The 18,463-nt window shown below is 32.6% G+C and overlaps 1 protein-coding gene across 1 annotated transcript in view; it reads right to left on the minus strand.

Moving 5' to 3' along the window:
• LOC117120397 (structural maintenance of chromosomes protein 2-like) overlaps positions 1 to 18,463 on the minus strand; it is a 55,794-nt gene that overhangs the window by 19,458 nt on the left and 17,873 nt on the right. The window contains exons 6-20 of the mRNA XM_033265437.1: positions 17,657 to 17,869; positions 14,918 to 15,107; positions 13,628 to 13,803; positions 13,421 to 13,539; positions 12,182 to 12,320; positions 10,975 to 11,121; positions 10,344 to 10,466; positions 9,030 to 9,111; positions 6,982 to 7,117; positions 6,604 to 6,728; positions 4,679 to 4,872; positions 3,276 to 3,419; positions 2,969 to 3,163; positions 2,201 to 2,401; positions 909 to 1,034 (exon numbers count right to left, since the gene is read on the minus strand). Of these exons, the coding sequence (XP_033121328.1) occupies positions 909 to 1,034; positions 2,201 to 2,401; positions 2,969 to 3,163; positions 3,276 to 3,419; positions 4,679 to 4,872; positions 6,604 to 6,728; positions 6,982 to 7,117; positions 9,030 to 9,111; positions 10,344 to 10,466; positions 10,975 to 11,121; positions 12,182 to 12,320; positions 13,421 to 13,539; positions 13,628 to 13,803; positions 14,918 to 15,107; positions 17,657 to 17,869 (2,310 nt within the window). The remainder of the gene's footprint in view (positions 1 to 908; positions 1,035 to 2,200; positions 2,402 to 2,968; positions 3,164 to 3,275; positions 3,420 to 4,678; positions 4,873 to 6,603; positions 6,729 to 6,981; positions 7,118 to 9,029; positions 9,112 to 10,343; positions 10,467 to 10,974; positions 11,122 to 12,181; positions 12,321 to 13,420; positions 13,540 to 13,627; positions 13,804 to 14,917; positions 15,108 to 17,656; positions 17,870 to 18,463) is intronic.

Raw genomic sequence — 18,463 nt, forward strand, 5'->3', positions numbered from 1 at the left:
CAGTAAATTAATGCCTAATCTTGTATTTAAATTTAGTGATGGTGTCACTATAAGGTAATATTATCCCAACCATCATAGGAGTACACTTTTTGACTGATCAGCTGATCAGATTCAGCTCTACTTATGAGTGCGAGTCTAGTCCATTTATGATCATACTGTAGGTGACTTTAATGTTTCTTTTCCATAAAGTCAATTTTAACAAGACAATGGGGTTGACAATGCTCACTCCCAAACTAAATGACCTAGATGTGATATATCTAAATACACATTTTATAACTAAATTGAATTTCACTCTCAATTTCAGGTTGTGCTACAAATTACTTGTTACTTCTATGGCACTTATTCCTTGCAGTTACAAAGTGCTAACCACACACTGTAATAAATATTCTCTCAAGTATAGCCCACTCCCCCGCCCCATGGTCATAGACTATAGTAAACCACTGGTAATATAAGATAAAAATATTAAAATGAAATGAGTGCAAAAACTACCAAACCCAGCCATAATATGCCCTAAACTCAATTAAAAAGACAGGTTTTAAGGCCTGTCTTAAACTGTCTGACAGAGTTACAGTTCTTAATGGAAGGAGGCAGGATATTCCATAATCAAGCCGCTGTAGATGGGGAAAGTTCTCACTGATTAACATAAATTATTAAAGGAAAACATAAACACACTTTTAGCCCTGAAAATACTTGCATACAATACAAACACAGCGACCCATCATCAGTAATCCTAGCAAGATGTAGTGCAAACTGTTATTTTACCCCTACAGTTTTACAGCCAAAACAAAATTGCATAAAGAAAATGCAAAAATTCGCAAACAAGTTGCTCAACAAATTCATATGAATGCAAACACTTACAAAGCCAAAAGCAATGGTTCTTACTAAATATAGATACCAAAAATGTCTACCTTGTTAACTTGCTCCCAGGCTTTTTTAAGAGCTTCATTTTTCTTTTCATCTAGCTCCTTGATTGTTGCCATAATTTTCTTCTTGTCATTAACCACAATTTTTTGTTTTTTCATCAAGTCATTATACTAGAAGACAAGTTGACGATGACCGTTAGTGCTAGATAAAACTGGTGAATTTTTAAACTGGTAAATTCTGTTTATTGATTGGCTCAACTTTGGAGAATAATTACCTATAAACTTATTAATAAGTAATTTCTGGATCAAAGAGATATAAAATATTTTGAAATATATTTTGATTTTGTAGCAACATATTTAATGGAGAAGTCTGCCAATTAATTCAATTTGAAAATTGATTTAGCATACTCAGTGAGATAATATCTTATTTTTAAAATTACGAATCTAGTGCATGTTGTTACATACACTGTAGACGTTCTAATCTAAATTTTGATGACGTTGCAGGTGCATTGCTTAAATGGAGCGATGCACATGCTGCGTCATCACAAATTTGGTTGAGATTATCTACGTAACAAACGTGCACAAGATTTGTAATTCAAAAATGGGATATGTAACCTGATTATGCTAAATCAATTCTCAAATTATATAAAACATGTAAACTTCTCCTTTAAGCTACTTAGTATTATGACTCTTTGTATTATACATCATTCGGGGTATCATTAGTTGTTAAATTTTTGAATACTACACTTTTTATTTGAAAATGGTAGGCAAAGCTGTCAACCACATATCTTAATTTATTTATACACTTGATTTTTTGGGAAGGAAGGAATTTAAGTTTCAGTGTACACATAAACTAAGTGGTCTGAGCTCTAAGTAATACAAATTACATCCTACAGAACACACAGACATGGTTTTTACTAAACCCAAAGTACTCTATTTTTCACACCCCTGAAAAAGAGTTTTGGTGTGCAATGGTGATACCTCAAATCCCAAGCACTGCAAACTGTATGCAAGAATTCTGGTTTATGGTGTGTTTGCATATTATATGCAGTAAATAAAAAACACGAGTATTTAATTAGAGAATGCAAGGCAATGCTTTACAAAGGATGGGCCTGATCTTGTTACCTCCAACAAAATCAGCGGCCGTAGCAGAAATGCTGGAACATAGTGTGAACCATTTTTGTAGCCTGTCCACAATGCAAGCTGGGGTATCTAAGCATGGCTGGAAGTGGACAGCATGATGATCATACTCCCAACCACAGGGTTGAAATCCTAAACAGCAACCAAGCTTTATAGTGAAGAGAAAGGTCAACTACATATATATTTTTTGAACATACCTTTTCTTCAGCCTTACTTAAAGTATTCATTGCTCTAAGATTGACATTTTTTGAAAGGTTTTCTTTAATTTCCTGAAGCTTGTGAAGTCGAACACCAACTTCTTTCGGATCATTTTGAGTAAAATCATATCCTGTGTTAGGCTGTCCAAAATACTGCTTCTCATTTTCAATCCATTCATATTTAGCAAGTAGATTTTGAACCTGCAATATGAAAACTATGAAATTGATTATCTATTGGAAGAGCAACAGTTTATGATTTAACAGCATTTAATGAAAAAAATATGAGATTTTAGTGAACCCCTGAACTTGACTTATCTACTTGGAAAACTGCCTATTAATATGTGCATTCTCTGATATCTTATCATATTTTTCTGAATTTTGCTTTTCTTAAATATAACTTTATTTTTCACTGGTTTGTTGTTTGTACAAAACAGCAGTACACATTAGTATTCTTGTGATTACTTCCAAATTTATCACCCTGCACATCATTTTTATAATGACAATAATGAGATAGGCTTGCCACAGATAAAACTATCCTGAAGCAGACTAGGTTTGAACTTAAGAATGCTAATGTTAGATTCCTCTCCATGTTGTTTTTTTTTTTCTGTTACAGATGTTGGGATCCACCAAAGCAGATTACACATATCAAGTAAAACACCATGTATAGAGTAGGTATAGGTCTATATAACTTTAGAATGTTTACAACATAAAGCACATGTCATATAAATACCAAATATCAATTATTAAATGTATTGTAAGACTACATACTCTTTGTGCTGCTTCCTTGCTCTCTTTGTTGATCTTGGCTGCTTTATGCTCCATCTCCTTTATCTGCAGCTTAACATCATTTTCTTCCTTACTAAGCTGTGTTTGCTCTCCTATCTTAGCATTAATGTCTTGATTACATTCTGTCAATACTTCTCTTTGACGATTTAGATCTTGTTGCGACTGTTTGACTGTTTCCTATGGTAACAAATTAAATAATCAGTGACAAAAAGAGCTGTTAACTCGTTATGCTTTTAAGTGTTCATTGCTGTAACATACTGTATATACTGATGATATCAAATAATATTACCGCAGAATTTCTGGCTGCTTCCTGAACTTGTTTTAATTGTTCTTCAAAGCCAGTAATAGTCTCATTTGTTGTTTCGATTTGTTTTTCATATTTACACAAATCTTGTCGAAGGGTCTCTGCCTCTAGTTTTAGCATTTGCATCTCCTGCAACAACAAAAAATTTGTATCAAATATAATACTGTATTACCATAATTACCCACAAAGTTGAATTTATTTGTATAATGAATTAGAATTATTTCTGTTTGTATTAGCAAGTTCTGTTTACAAACAATTTTCTTTTTCTTTATTTTACGTCTGGTGGTCCAATCTTTCTGGACGTCCACAAACAGTTTGTGTTGGGAACATTCTCAACTATTCTGTTCTTCAAGGGTCAACTTTTGTATACTGTATTGTTTCAAAGTTTACATTTCTTATCATACTAATGCAGGTGATTTATATTTCATTCAAACCTGCTGAGGAAGTTGATGTTAAGATTAAATCTCTCAAAAATAGTGTTTTTGAGTTGACAACTTGGGTCCAAAAAATTTTTCAACTTAATAACCTAGTAGCTAGACCGGTTTTGTATGAACTTTGATGTCCTGAGAACTTGACTAAAGAAATTGGTTCAGGGTGGCAAAGAATAATTTTTTTGCTTGGTAACACATTTTCAAAATGTGGCAAAAGATTGAAGTCAACGTTATGGCCATAGGATTCTTATATCTTTGCAACCAATTGTTGTAAATAGTTATTTGAGTGTCATTTTGATCAGAGCATTGTTGCTATTTAGTCTATTAGAACATTGTGCTAAAAAATGCTGGGAATGCCACTTCTCCTTTGACACATTTCAAGGCATATAAGCCTATCTGTGCATATTGGCAGTACAGACTTTGATCTCAGATTATTCATAAGAAAACCCATGTTACAAGGCATTTTCCACGGCTTATATCGATAATTATAATGGTGTTTGAATACTTATATTGCCAACCACTGGTCACAGATTTGCTTTTTGTGTCAAAATGCTCAGAATATATATTTAAGCCCATTTTATTTGACAAAATTTCATATTTGAAAAAAAAATTGCATATAACGACCTTTGACTTACAATACTATGCAATCTTTTTGTGTCATTTTTGTATCTGCTTCTATACATATATTTATTATATACATTTTATAGGATATTCCTATGTACAATTATACATTTATACACACAAAATAGCAAAAAAAAGGAAAGGAGTTTAAAACACACTTTTTTTATTCCTGTTTTTAAACAGATATGCAGTAGTTTTTGTACATCCTGAAAAAATACATCTTCAAATATACACATGAAAATGTTAGGATGTGGTGCTTCACATTCATTAAAGGGTGTTGACTTGGAGACTATGTACGATAGACAGACAACTAGTGAATTAAAAAATCATAGACACCTGGTGTTTTGATTTCATGTTTGTGTTTGACTGTTCAGCAAGTTTTTTGGCCTTGTCAACCTGCTCTTCTGCTGCCTTTATTTCTTGATCTTGTACAGCCTTTGGGTTCTTCAACTTCTCTTCCAATGTCTTCATTTTTTCCATCATGTTTGCTTGTGTAAGTTTAGATTGTTCAACAGTTTTCTGCTGTTCATCTGCAAGCAATCAAATCAAAGGAAGGACGTTAAATTTATTTACAAAATCTACAGTAACATAAATTCAACTTTGGAACACAGCTGGTAGGGCAAACCACACTGAGACACTGCCTAAAAAGACCCTTCCCTGTAATCAAGTGGTAGCTCAAATATTGATAATATGACACCGCATGTTGTGGTGCATTGCACACACAATAAATTATAAACTTGCACAGTTCATGAGTAGTGGTTCGGTTTGTGGCTCTATGAAGCCAAGAGGTTACTGCACATTAAGTAATTTTTAAAAAGGCTCAAGTTCACACTGGAAAATACTAAACAAAAGAAAAATAAATACACCAAAACACACATTTGAAAAAAAAACCAAAAAAAAAAACACCAAAACATTTGCATTAGGGGAAACAATTCACACAAGGGCAAAACAGCAAAAAAAATATAAAGAGATAATTGCACCAAGACCTTCCAAATTAATTAATGAACAACAGGTTAAAAATAACAATTAAAAGAATAAAAATTAAAGCGAATTAAATAAAAATTCACAACTGAAGGTGAAATAATAAGCGTGCAAAAAATTTTTTTTAAATATGCACAAAAATAAAAATATAATTGAAATGGACACTTACGAAATGTTAATAGAGTTAAGGGCTTTGTTAACTGACACAAATACAATATATTTCATTTTGTAAAATAGAATATAAACAAAAACCAACATCGGGCAACTGGACAAGAGTTTTTTAATCTTTCAGTGTTTTCACTTTTGACAGCGATTGTGTGATCATTTAAGTCAAAGGCTTTACGATAGTCAACGGCAATAACCGTTGCTTCATGACCAGGCTTATCAATATTATACTAATATATACTAATTTTGTGCTATGCTTTGATTACCCAACAGGTTGCTCTGCAGTTTTGTGTAACTGTATAATAACTGGCAGCGGCAAAGCTAGTTGCGAAAGGGCCCCAGTGCGAGATTAATTGCCGGGCCTTTTGATGTGATAGGGAAATTCCCTCAAATTCTCAGATAATTCCGGATTTGTAACTATTTTAAGAGGAGCAGATACGGTCTCAGCAGCTGTTCTCAGCAGGCCAAGAGGCAGGGCAATGACCACCTTAGCTCCACCATGGTTGGGGCTGAGGTAAGAAAATTTATATCACCCCTGTATAGCACCTCTAGATGGCCGGGGATGGCAATCTCCGACATAAATTATAATACAATTTTCTTTTTTCCCATTTCTTTGATAATTTTGAAAACAAAAATAGTGAGAAAATGTGAAAATGTTATGTTTATAATTTAAGTTTATTACCTTTTATAGAAATTATTTTAAATTATTATTTTAGGTCTATTTATGAATGGGCCCCAGTGCTTTGCACTGGCTGCACTACCCGTAGCTATGCCACTGGTAACTGGTCATTGTATTTGTCTCAAATTATCTAAAAGGTATGTATTCATATTTATGAACAGGTTCGCCAGGAAACTACCAGAATCTTCAGTCCAAATTTGTATGTAGCTCAGTATTTAAAGTATATCTGTCATTGAGATCTTGAATCACCAGCATATTATGTTAGTATACAGTTTATTAATCAGTATTTCAGAACAAAAAATCAAAAGATCAATTTTACTAAACCACTACTTGCAATTTAAAGAAAAGGAAGAGTTAAAGCTTTGTTGACATATTCCATTACACATTGTTCATTTGAAAATGCATGTCTTTTACTTGATAACATCCACAACCTTACCAACAGATATCTGCAATTTCTTGATCATGTTTAACTGTTGAGTATGAGTGCTCTCCTGCAATAGACTCTGCATGCTGTCAAATTCATGTGATTTCATATCTAACTGTTCCTTCAACTGATGAAATCTGAGGATAAAATAAAAATAAAATTGGATTTTAACAATGTATTATATCAAATGAACTAATAATAAAAACCATCAAGAACTTGGTATACAAGGATCACTGAAAGATTTGTAATCACAGTTCAATAAGCTTGGCTTTACAAATTGTGACCAAATAGCAGTATTTTACTGTTCATTTTAGTATAAATCTAATTGAGCCTGTAAGTTGCAAGTATAAAATAAAAGTATAATTAATCATTAATGAAAATCAAACATACTTCTCTGATGAGTGCTTAAGTTTGGCAAGTTGATTATCAACCTCAGCAAGTTTTTGCAATTTTTCTTTCAAATTGTCTTCTGCATTCTGTAACTCACTAAGCATGGCTAGCACTGCTGAAGATTTGTTTCTGGATCCTGGTTTGGAGTATTAAAGAGAAATAATACTCATACAAGTTTATGACGAGCCATACAGATTTAACATTTACGTTTATATTAACATTTACATTTATAGATTGACATTTATTTTAAAAACACTTTTTTTTTTTAGTTCTCTAGCCCTTATTAGCTTTAATGAGTCATACATTATATGTAAATGTACAGTATATATATATTTACATATACTTGTATATTGAAAATAATGAAACAAATTCATATATTATATACTTTAATTGATTTATTTGTGACTCATCTTCCTCACGCCTTTTAATCTGTATATTTGTTTATTTTTCACTGTTTGAAGACATGTGGAACATTGTAGGAAAAGGAATTTCCCTGTAAAATAACACACACCCTGATTGGAGACAATGTTTATAAACCACAACAAATACTTTCAAACAATAGCATTATGCAATGAATTAGTACCTCTAATACTCTTTTCTGTTTAGGAGAAAACTAAGCTCCAGCTCCACTGGCTCTAGATTTTGGAAATTTTATTTATATGGTTTGTGGTGCAAACAAAAAGGTTAATTTTTATAATCATAGCACTGTATATTGTCATTTTTATTAATAATAGTAATAAAAATAATAATAGCAATAATAATGATAATAATAAGAATACTATTAATGAATATGATGTTATAGCACAATACCTCAGTTCACGTTTACACAAGTACCCAAATTCTTGGGCAAAATAGCTGGCATGTCCACCAAGCCTACCAGTGAACATATAGCAATAACTTGTTCATTCTATTCACAATTAGATGACATTTAAGTTACTGCTCAACAGTGGTGGACCACAGGATAAAATGTAGGGTATGCTTGGGCTGCTAGTGGGAAAAGTTCCATCTATTTTACCTACAGTCAAAGACTATAAAATTATAATAAAAATAGTATATTTATTCCAACCTCAAATAAACTTGTACCCAACAGCGTTTAATTTTTCCTTGAATACATGCCCCTCTTCCCCGCACCTCCAAATGATTGTAAAAAAACCTTATGGAAGCCGTATCATTATCAACACATTCTATTAATATTCTACTCCAGTCTAATTACATTTTGTTTTAACTGGTCGGGATCAAAAAGTCTTTATGCATCATGTGTGCTATAATACATTTTGACAGTCATTATGTGTCGTAGTTATACATATAACATATACGTTCAACAAGTCTCAATTTAATTTATGGAAGTTTCTTCTATACTAGTTGTCTGTGGGCAGATAATGCCAGGTAACACAAATTACGCCTTTGGCAGTGCGGAAAGCAGTGGAAGCCTGAAGAAGTGAGAAGAGGAGCATGGATGTAGTCCTATCAAATCAGTGTTAAATTTGCTATTCTAGCGCCACCATTCATTTAGCACATTTAACCAATGTAGGGTATGTGACCACTTTTATTGACTCGCACACGTTTTCAGTACAGTATAGAAAACCATGACAAAATTCTAAACAGAGTATGTCATAACAGGCCAGCTATCCTAGATATCAAAAAGACTAAAGATTGATAAAAACTAATAAAACATTCCAATTAAACTTAGCAATCAATTAGAAAAATTAAGTTTTTTATAGAAAATTATGGACAAAAAAATGCTAAATAAAAAGAAGAAAAGGCACAATAAAATATATTTTTAGGAGTTCTAGCTTGGGTATGCAGAGGATACCTTGCTTGCCTGGACAGTCCACCACTGCTGCTTAATACAGTAGTAGTTTTTTTTTTTTCTTTAATAGTAGGTTACAAAGCCAAAAGTGTCATTACAAAAAAGAAAACAAAAGCATGGCAACATTAGAAAAAATAATCAATAAAAAAATTATATTATTTAAGGCATATTTAAAAATTTAAATAGGGGCTTCTTGTTAGGTTCTCTCCTTGAAGCATTTAGATTAAGAAATTCCTACCTCCATTTAGTGTTCCTGATGGATCGAATGTATCACCTGCTAAAGTCACTGTTCTGGTTTTAATTTTGGGATCAAATGTCACCTAGTGATAAATAAAATTCAAATTCCCATGTGGATTCAAATTTGATCTTAAATCCAATTCCTAATATTCTAGTTTAAAAGCACAAGTTTGTGCCATATTAAGCCATAAAAACTCCCCCTGACCATTAGTCTAGTCAGACCCTGGGACAAAGCCAGTCTCAGCAAATTTCTGAGGTCACCACTGTATTTTCACATTCATTATAAACTAAAAGTGATTAAAAATGTAAATATGTTTCCCCTACCCTGATCAAAAAATGGAATTATCGTGCCTTTTAGAGCAAAATTTCATTATTTCATTTTCCATTGGGTATAAGATGAACTTGCAAAAGTCAACTTTAACTTAAATAATCTCTAAGTCGGTCTTATTTTACATGCCAAATTGTTGTGTTTTCCATACAATCTGGAAGTCAAATCTTATCGGTCAAGTCAAGCAATTTTTCAATGCCATTTTGGATTTGAATTTATTCCCCTACTACCCCAATCTTAAGTAGTCAAAATAGGGTCTTTTAGGCCACAATTTCAATGTGCTATTAAAAAAAAAATTGCACAAGCCCTAGGAATGGGAATTTTTTTTTTGACTGATTCAGAATAACTAAAAATAAATTTTTCCGCCAATTTTCTACTGCACACAGGCTAGTATATGAGAATAAACCAACTTTGCATATACAATATTTATAATTTAAGAATTTGTTAAATCAACATGGAATACTATGTAACTATAAAGAATTTAAGAAAATGTAAAATTCACCTCCACTATGGCACAAGCTCCTACCTCACCGAATTTCAAACCGTAGGTCCTTTTTTAAACTCAAGCGTATTATAGTATTTCTTTAGTTTTTTCGGAAATTTGTATGATTAAAGATATATCATCATATTTAAGTCATTATAATGTATCAAAATGCATTGTGATACTGTTAATTATTAGCAAACGTATCATTTAGCCAATAGGTTTTGCATCGTAATTTTAGCCTCATGATGTCACTTCTCGAGGTAAACAATCAACGGTGACAAGCAGCTAAAAACTGGTTATAAAAGTTCCTTTTTTTTTTTGTTAAATACCACTATTTTTTCAACACAGCATCAAGATGTGATCTTGCCATTATATAAAGGAACTATGGTTTAAATTTCATTGAGGTAGGAGCTTATACCATGGTGATGGTGATTTTTGACTGTCTATTAAACTTGTTTCTAATAATCAGTAACCTTGAATTAATAAGAACTGAACTAACTTACAGATTTTGCATGTTCCATCTTATTACAAATAAAGTTTGAACCAAACACAAATTTCATTGCTGCTTCCACATTTTTCTCATACCCTATAAGCGAGAGAGCAAAGTGAACATTGTCTTTTCCAACCTAAAGAATAAAAAACAACACATACCTTGTGAATTAAACTAGTAGCAAATCAAGTTCACTGGATGGCTAGGTGCTAATCATTTTGTATATCAATCAACTTAAGTTGTTGAATCAATAAAATAACTAAAATAAACATTTTAAAAATTATTGCAAAATGATTATAGGCTTCCTTGTTTATTAATTTTACTTACATTCACTGGCGAAATTCCCAAAGCCCAAAGACATATCAGTTCTTTTGATTGATTGGATGACCAGGGTAAAATATTTTAAATAATTATTCATTACCACCACAGGTCTTTATTATCAATATGAATCCCCCTACAGAGGAATTCTAGTCGTGAAGTTGCATCAGTTTAAACTCATTCAGTCATTCACATACTACACATTTAAACTCTTAGGTGAAAAGGATAGAATGTCTTGGCCACATTTGAGCAGCTTACTCTAACTCTGCACCAAAATATTTTTTTCAAAAATACTTTACTAGAAGTAGGTATCAAACTTTGCTTACCAATCGTTTGGCTCCATTTATGATCTCTGGACTCAAAGTACGTGAAGAGATCTTATTCAGGGGAATGATGGTAAAGCGCTTTTTCAATTCCCCTTTCTGTAGTAATTTCTTTCCTGTCACCTCTGAATCAACAACTACATTATACAGCTACCAAAAACAGAATTTGAAAAAAAAAAATTATAATTTGTTTAACAATTTAGAATATCTCTATCATGCTAAATATTAATCAAATTATTAGGACAATTTAAATATAAATATTCTGCTTTGGAACATTTTTAAGGTTCCGTAACCCGCACAAATATATCAACAACTTCACATGTATATGTACCATACCAGTTGGCCTACTACTGTAGTACAAGAAAGAAACAAACAATTATTTGTTGTTCACTTTACAAGCAGGCCCATATCCAAAGGGTGGGGGGTTATGGTTTGGACTTTTTTAGCATTATTTAGACCCATAAAGGCCAAAAATTTACTTGCTTTGGGGGTTTTGCCGACCCCCACCGAGGATCCGACCGTGGACCCTCGCCCAGAAAACACCCCTCTTCCCGGAAGGACCTGGCTACGGGCCTGACAAGTTAACTTTTGTTTTACTTGCATTTAAGCTCATCTGATTTCCACAGATATTTATTCAAACAAAACCCAGGACATCATCATCATGAACTGAACTGAATTTCCGACTTAGAGCTATAAAGTGTATCTTATCTTATCATCTGTTGTAACAAATTGTTTTTCTTGTTAGAACTCATTCCATAACCTATCATTGTTTTTATTTTCTTTTCTTTCGTCTGTATGGTGTTTTATCTTAATTTCTTTCTCTTATTTGTATTTACTCTCCCTATATTTTTATTTACAGTTGCATTCATTATCCCCGGTATTGTGACAACAAACTCCAAACGCTACAATCACTAGATTAAATCAGTTCACGCCTTGAACTAACATCACATCGCTAATATACCAAAGAGGTCCAGGACACGGAAGAAATATATCTATTTTGAGCACCTAGATCACAATAGTTTAATTTATTAAAAAAGGGCCTAAAAATGGCTTTATACAAGATATTAATAACTATAAAAATCCAGAAGAGATTTTTGAACGTAATAAGTGGCTTTTATACTTGCACCTGTTTTTTACCCAAAATGAACTCTTACAATTACAATGAAAAGAAATAAGAACATAATTAGACAACTTAAACATAGATACTTACCTTCTTGCCAGCAGACACCTCTAGGGCAGTTGCTACATTAACATCACTGATTTTCATGAGACGAGCAACAAGCCCATGAACCTTTCGACGGTCGAAGTTTTTTTCAGGATCACGATATTCAAATTGCAGATTTGGAAACCTTTGTATAGTTATAAAATATTTTAAAATAATTTTTTCTATAAACTATATTTAATGTTTTTAATAATCATAGTCACATAAAATACTAAAAGTAATATATAGAAAAAATCAACTCCCTCTGATTATATCCTATGAAAACTGAACTTTTGAATTTAATAGTTCAAAAACATTTACCAAAGTAAGATGTACCAGATAAAAATAACAGGTTTGTGAGGACAGTAACTAATGTAACTACAAAAAGGTAGCTCAGACACATAGAGACCATTAGAAGTGAATTATTATTTTTTGGTTCAATGACCTTGTCAAATCATAGGTATTTTCAATACTTTTTTTACCAGCAAAATTTAGTTCACACTCTCTCTCAACAAATAATTGACCAATATTGATAGAAAATATAAAAACAATATGCAACGTTGACTGTGGGTCCAAACTACTAAAATATTAAAGATTAGGAAAAATTGATAATAATTGTTGTACAGTAGAACCTTGTTTTTACGTACCCCAGTTATACGAGCCCTCGGTTTTACGTACGCCTCGTATCGATGATGGCGTCATCAAAAACCCCAAAAATATTCAGAACAAAACAGCCCTTTTCAGAGCAACCATAAGTAAAAAGACTATAACAATAAACTATAACAATAAACAGACCATAATGCAACATATTTTCATTAAACAGCAACATTGATTGAGTCTAATACCGGGTTGTTATAATCTAAACCAAGTGAACTGAGTGAGATGAACAACTGCCGATGGTGCTCAAAATAATTGCTTTCCTCCTTAACTTTGTGTGGCAAACCATGGAAAAACTTGTCTGGTCTAATTTTCTACACGAAGCTGAGTAGGCATAGTTTCGTAACATCGTTCGTTCATACATACGTATATTGAGCGTTACGTACGTATTAGGCCAAAGGTTACCACAAATTTAACCCAACCTCTATTTTACGAATCCCCCGATTTACGTACGCCCTCCGGTCCCGTACCGTACGTAAAATCGAGGTTCTACTGTATATGTAATATCTAAGTGACAAGATACACTGTATTAGGCCAGGCCCAAGTTTAATAGTTTTGCATTATTGCTTTGTACTGTACCAATAGCCCTACCTCTCTGTTAAATTCACAATGGTATCTTGCAATTTATCAATATCCACTGACAGTGACTGCTTCTCTCTCAACAACTTATCTTCAATTTGGTCTTCAAACCCCAATCGCTTGATCTCTGACTGAAAATAAAATTTATAAGAAGTGGTATCATTCCAACATACATTAACACAAATTCCCTCCCTTAATAATTACAAATTACTGAAGTACCTCAAGTTCATCCTTTGTTTTCTTGATTTGATCAAGGGTTTTCTTCACTTTAGCATACTCCTTTTCTGTAACCTTCACTTCTGACATTTTTTTATCTAGTCTTTCTTGTGCTTCCTCCAACTTCATCTGTGCATTTTTTAGGTTGTCTCCCGCATTTGTTAACTTATTTGTGCAATCTAAAGCAAAATTCAACAATGAAAGTTTTCAGCTAACAACTGCAAACATCCAAGCTACTTGGTAATGATTACAGTGCAATATAGCCCCAGCTAAAGCTTCCCCCTCTCGTCGAAGAGAATAGACAATTCGTCAAGGAGAAGAGAATTTTACATAATTTGTGAGACTCCAAAATTGATTAAAATATTTTATCTGATATAATCCACAGAGATCAGAAAGGGTTAATGTCAAATCCATACATTGGTGAAAATATTAGATTCATTTACTTACAATATTTTAATTGATTTTTAAAAGCTTTTGACTGTTTGAACGTCATTCCTGTTTGATGCACTTGATAATAAAGTAATGGATATCTGCTTTTAATTATGGCATAAAATCATGTGTACTTGTAAATGGCCACGTCTATCCATTTTTTAACATACAAAGAAGTTGCAGACCGGGAGATCCACTATCGCCATATTTATTTCTTATTTACATTGAAATTTTAAGTATCATGATAAGAAACAATAAAAAAGATCGCTGGAATTAAACTGCAGGATATAGTCCCATTTGAGACAAATACTGAAAAAGCCCACAAGTACAAAAGTGAAAAGCATTCAAATTACTGTTATGATCTAACAACACTGGCTTTTCTTTTTAAGTTTTGTGCCTCGAAATAGGATCACTATGTCTGATGACAAATAATAATGAAAACAGACTTAAAAGGATATTTTAAAATTGAATACTACTAGTAAAGTCAAAACAGTTAAAAAACAACTCAATGAATTAGCAATGACATACAGTTATGCGATATGGAATGCGAGGCACCCCTTCCGAGTGGGAGAACTGTTCTTACTTCAAATTAATCACTGTTTTTTTTATTTCTTTCTCTATAATTATTCATAAAGACGTTTAAAAAACCCTTAAATATTGTAATTGTTCGTTTGTAAAACTGCTGTTTTCCCTGCAAGTTCTTGGGGTATTTTCAGTCAAGATGTGTCCTGGGTTGAATGGTAACATTCTATTGTTCCAATTTTGTGACTAGACTGAAACATAATTTACTTTTGATATCCTTAATAATGCCAGCATATCGGTAATTTTATTTTCTTTGTATCTGAGCCAGCTTTTAAAACTTACCTCGCCATTCAGCTTCAAGTGTTTTATCAGTTCCATTGTCATCACTTGCTAGACCAGAAGACACTGCCTGCAATTTTTTTTGTGCATTTGTGAATGCTGCTGCAGCTGTGTTACATATTTCTTGTAGCTTAGTATACATTGCAGTATTTTCATCAATCTCTTTATCCTTGCTTTTTAAAAGTATTTCATCCTAGAAAGAGAAAACAATTATTGTTTAAAAGAGATCTACAATATTTTTAATTTTTCTTATGTTTAACATCACAAAAAGATCATCGACTACAGTGAAATTGATGCCAAATTTGATACAACTAAACTACAGGATACAATTTATCATTTCAGTAAGTAAAATGTTGTAAATGCTTGCTTTCAGTGTTTTATGTATGCATGCATTTAATAACAATAACAATTTTAAACAATAATAATAATAATAATATAAAGACTTGCTCTGTCTGATTGTAAAAAAGGACATAGGGCTTTTCCTCATTAAATGGGAAGTGATGTTGAAATTTAAAAAAAAACAGTCATTTAAGTCTACAATAAAATAACATGAAAAACAAAAATGAATTCATACAGAAAATTATTAAAGGAAATTAAGAAGTAAAAACACATGAAAACCAACTCGAAATCAGGGAAATTTTGTATGAAAGGTAAACAAGAACTAGAAAAAATCTAAAAAGCAAAAACACATCACATTAAGACAGTACAAATGCAAACCCAAACCACCAGTTCAAAAGTTCACCATGTTATAAACAATTGCAATTTTTAATATTCTTCTATAGTCAAGTCAAAAAAGAACAGTGAGACTATCTCAACGTTAGTAAGACTCGAACTATAGCTGCAACGGTAATAACAAGGGTGATATGGTTATGCAAAGGTTATATATATAACCATTGCACGTTATATGAACCAACCCTACATAGGTCAGTGCATTTTTAGTTTGTAGCGATTCAGTGATTGAAAGCAAAAACTCTTAATGCATATGACAGTAATTTACATTTTAAATGCTTTAGAAAATGCAAACTGCTTTTGTATAATTTAATCAACTGTCCACAAAAAATCTTTAAATGGTCCTCATATCCACACCCTACTCCAGATCATCACCAAAATTTAATCATTTCTTTATAGGATCATGCTAAACTATTCTAGAATGTTCCATTTAGATTCATTTATAACTATTTTGAGATATTAAGGAACATTTAAGTACTTTAAAATACCCTTAAATTCATATCTGAGTCCAGATCATCAACACAATTTAATAATGTCTTCCTTGTAACTTGACTAAATTTTCCTAAAAATTTCATTCAGATCAGTTTAGTTTTTGAAAAATTTGGTATGTGACATTTTTCCTTTGAATATGGTAGTCCTCATATCAACACTCTACAATACTCCGGATCGTCCAAAAAATTTTATGATTTTTTCATTGTGGGTAAATTCTTGAATTTGCTGATTAAAAAAACGGGTCATCTTACCACAACAGTTAAAATAAAATTAGATGTATGGCATTTTTGGTGACACCACAATTAATAGTCACTACTAGGATGACAGAAAACTCTTTTCTGCACAGAAACAATAAGGAACACAAAATACCTATTATAAAGCACTGAGAAGCTCAGAGGCGGATTTAGGGGGGGGGGGGGGGGAAGGCGGCCCGGCCCCGGCCCCCTCTTTCGAGAGGTAAAAAAAGAAAAAAAAAGAAAAAAAAGAAAGAAAAAGAAAAAAATGATGGCCAAGAATGCCTCAAATGTTATGTTCGGGCGTCTAGGACACAAAAATTTCGCGGGGGCATGCCCCCGGACTCCTTACGACAGTGTTGTCTCAATCGGTCCAACTTTCGGCCCACCCCCCTTTTGGACATTTCTGGATCCGCCCCTGTAGCTTGATAATGGTGTGTATTTACGAATGAAACATGAACTCATCTGAAAAAATTAGACTTGTTCTTTGAATAAGGAAGTTGGCAAGCCAACAAAAATAGACAACTTCCGAATATTAATAATAATACTGTACATTTTGTATAGTGCCAGAATCCATACCAAACAATATGCTCATGGTGCTTGATGTGTGGACTAGTAATACATTCTTCACCCCTAAGCATCCCTTTGTGTCTATGCTACTCGGTAAAGTGGTACAGTACCAGCAAATCTTGCATCCCCTACTCATCTCAAATGATGTATTTAGTTCTTTATAGTGCACATTTGTTTAATTTATGTTTTGAATTGCTAATTTTGGCAGAGATATTTTTCAAATTTAAAATTTGAGTGAAAGGAAGACCCTTAAAAAAGTTTAATAAAAAAAAACAGCAACCCAAATTTTTGGAAAATGCCAACAAAAATAGACAACTTCTGAATATTAATAATAATACTGTACATTTTGTATAGTGCCAGAATCCATACCAAACAATATGCTCATGGTGCTTGATGTGTGGACTAGTAATACATTCTTCACCCCTAAGCATCCCTTTGTGTCTATGCTACTCGGTAAAGTGGTACAGTACCAGCAAATCTTGCATCCCCTACTCATCTCAAATGATGTATTTAGTTCTTTATAGTGCACATTTGTTTAATTTATGTTTTGAATTGCTAATTTCGGCAGAGATATTTTTCAAATTTAAAATTTGAGTGAAAGGAAGACCCTTAAAAAAGTTTAATAAAAAAAAACAGCAACCCAAATTTTTGGAAAATTTCAGTTGGTTACAAAGAACAACACAACATTTTTTTTTTTTGCCCTTAATGATATACTTACCTCTTTTTTGCTCTTAAAAAGATCATTCAGACTATTTTTCTCTTTGTTGAGTGCTTCTGTTTTGTGTTGAAGCGAAGTCTGAATTCTGGTATCAGCATTTTGTTTTTCAGTGAGTTTAGCCTCAAGTACCTTGAGCGTCCCTGAAGCTTCCTCTTCCCGTTGGTTTTGAAGTGTTTGAATTTCTTTCCCAAGAGCAAATAATGTATCATCAATCTGAAATAAATTCTCTGGATGAGTTAATTGGAGTGAAGTTAAATAGCACAAGAGAACACTGAAGAATAATTTAACAAGGTGTCGTTCCTTACAGTGGTACAGTAGTACAGAATTAGTCAAAAAGTTTTCATTGGTAAACACCACCACCACCAATAGCTTGCTCCCTAAAGATGTGTAAATTGTGACCATATTAAATAGGATCATTTTTTTTTAAATAAGGTCAAAATAATATGCTCATAAAAATAAAAACTAAAAAGGTGACAAAAATACATAAGAACAATATTGTTACATGTTATTCCCACTGAATTGAATGAGAATTGAACAAATACATATTTAAATTTCTAATGCAATAACAATAACACCATGAAAAAACATGATGAGAAAGAATGAGAGTTTGAGAGTGGTTTTGAATTGTCACAAGGCACAAAAGCTGAGTGTCCTGCTCTTTTCAATGTTTTTGGTGATCCTCTAACGTTAGCGGATATTGTCAGGGATCATCTTTTTATTCTTCTTTCTTTCTCCCCTTTTCTGTTCGCACGATATCTCAAAATTGCCACGAGTTACGCACACGGTCGCTACATCGATCATTTTGCC

This window comes from Anneissia japonica, unplaced genomic scaffold (assembly GCF_011630105.1).
Source record: "Anneissia japonica isolate Jap-2015-1 unplaced genomic scaffold, ASM1163010v1 scaffold287953_len805160_cov178, whole genome shotgun sequence".
Lineage (NCBI taxonomy): Eukaryota > Metazoa > Echinodermata > Crinoidea > Comatulida > Comatulidae > Anneissia > Anneissia japonica.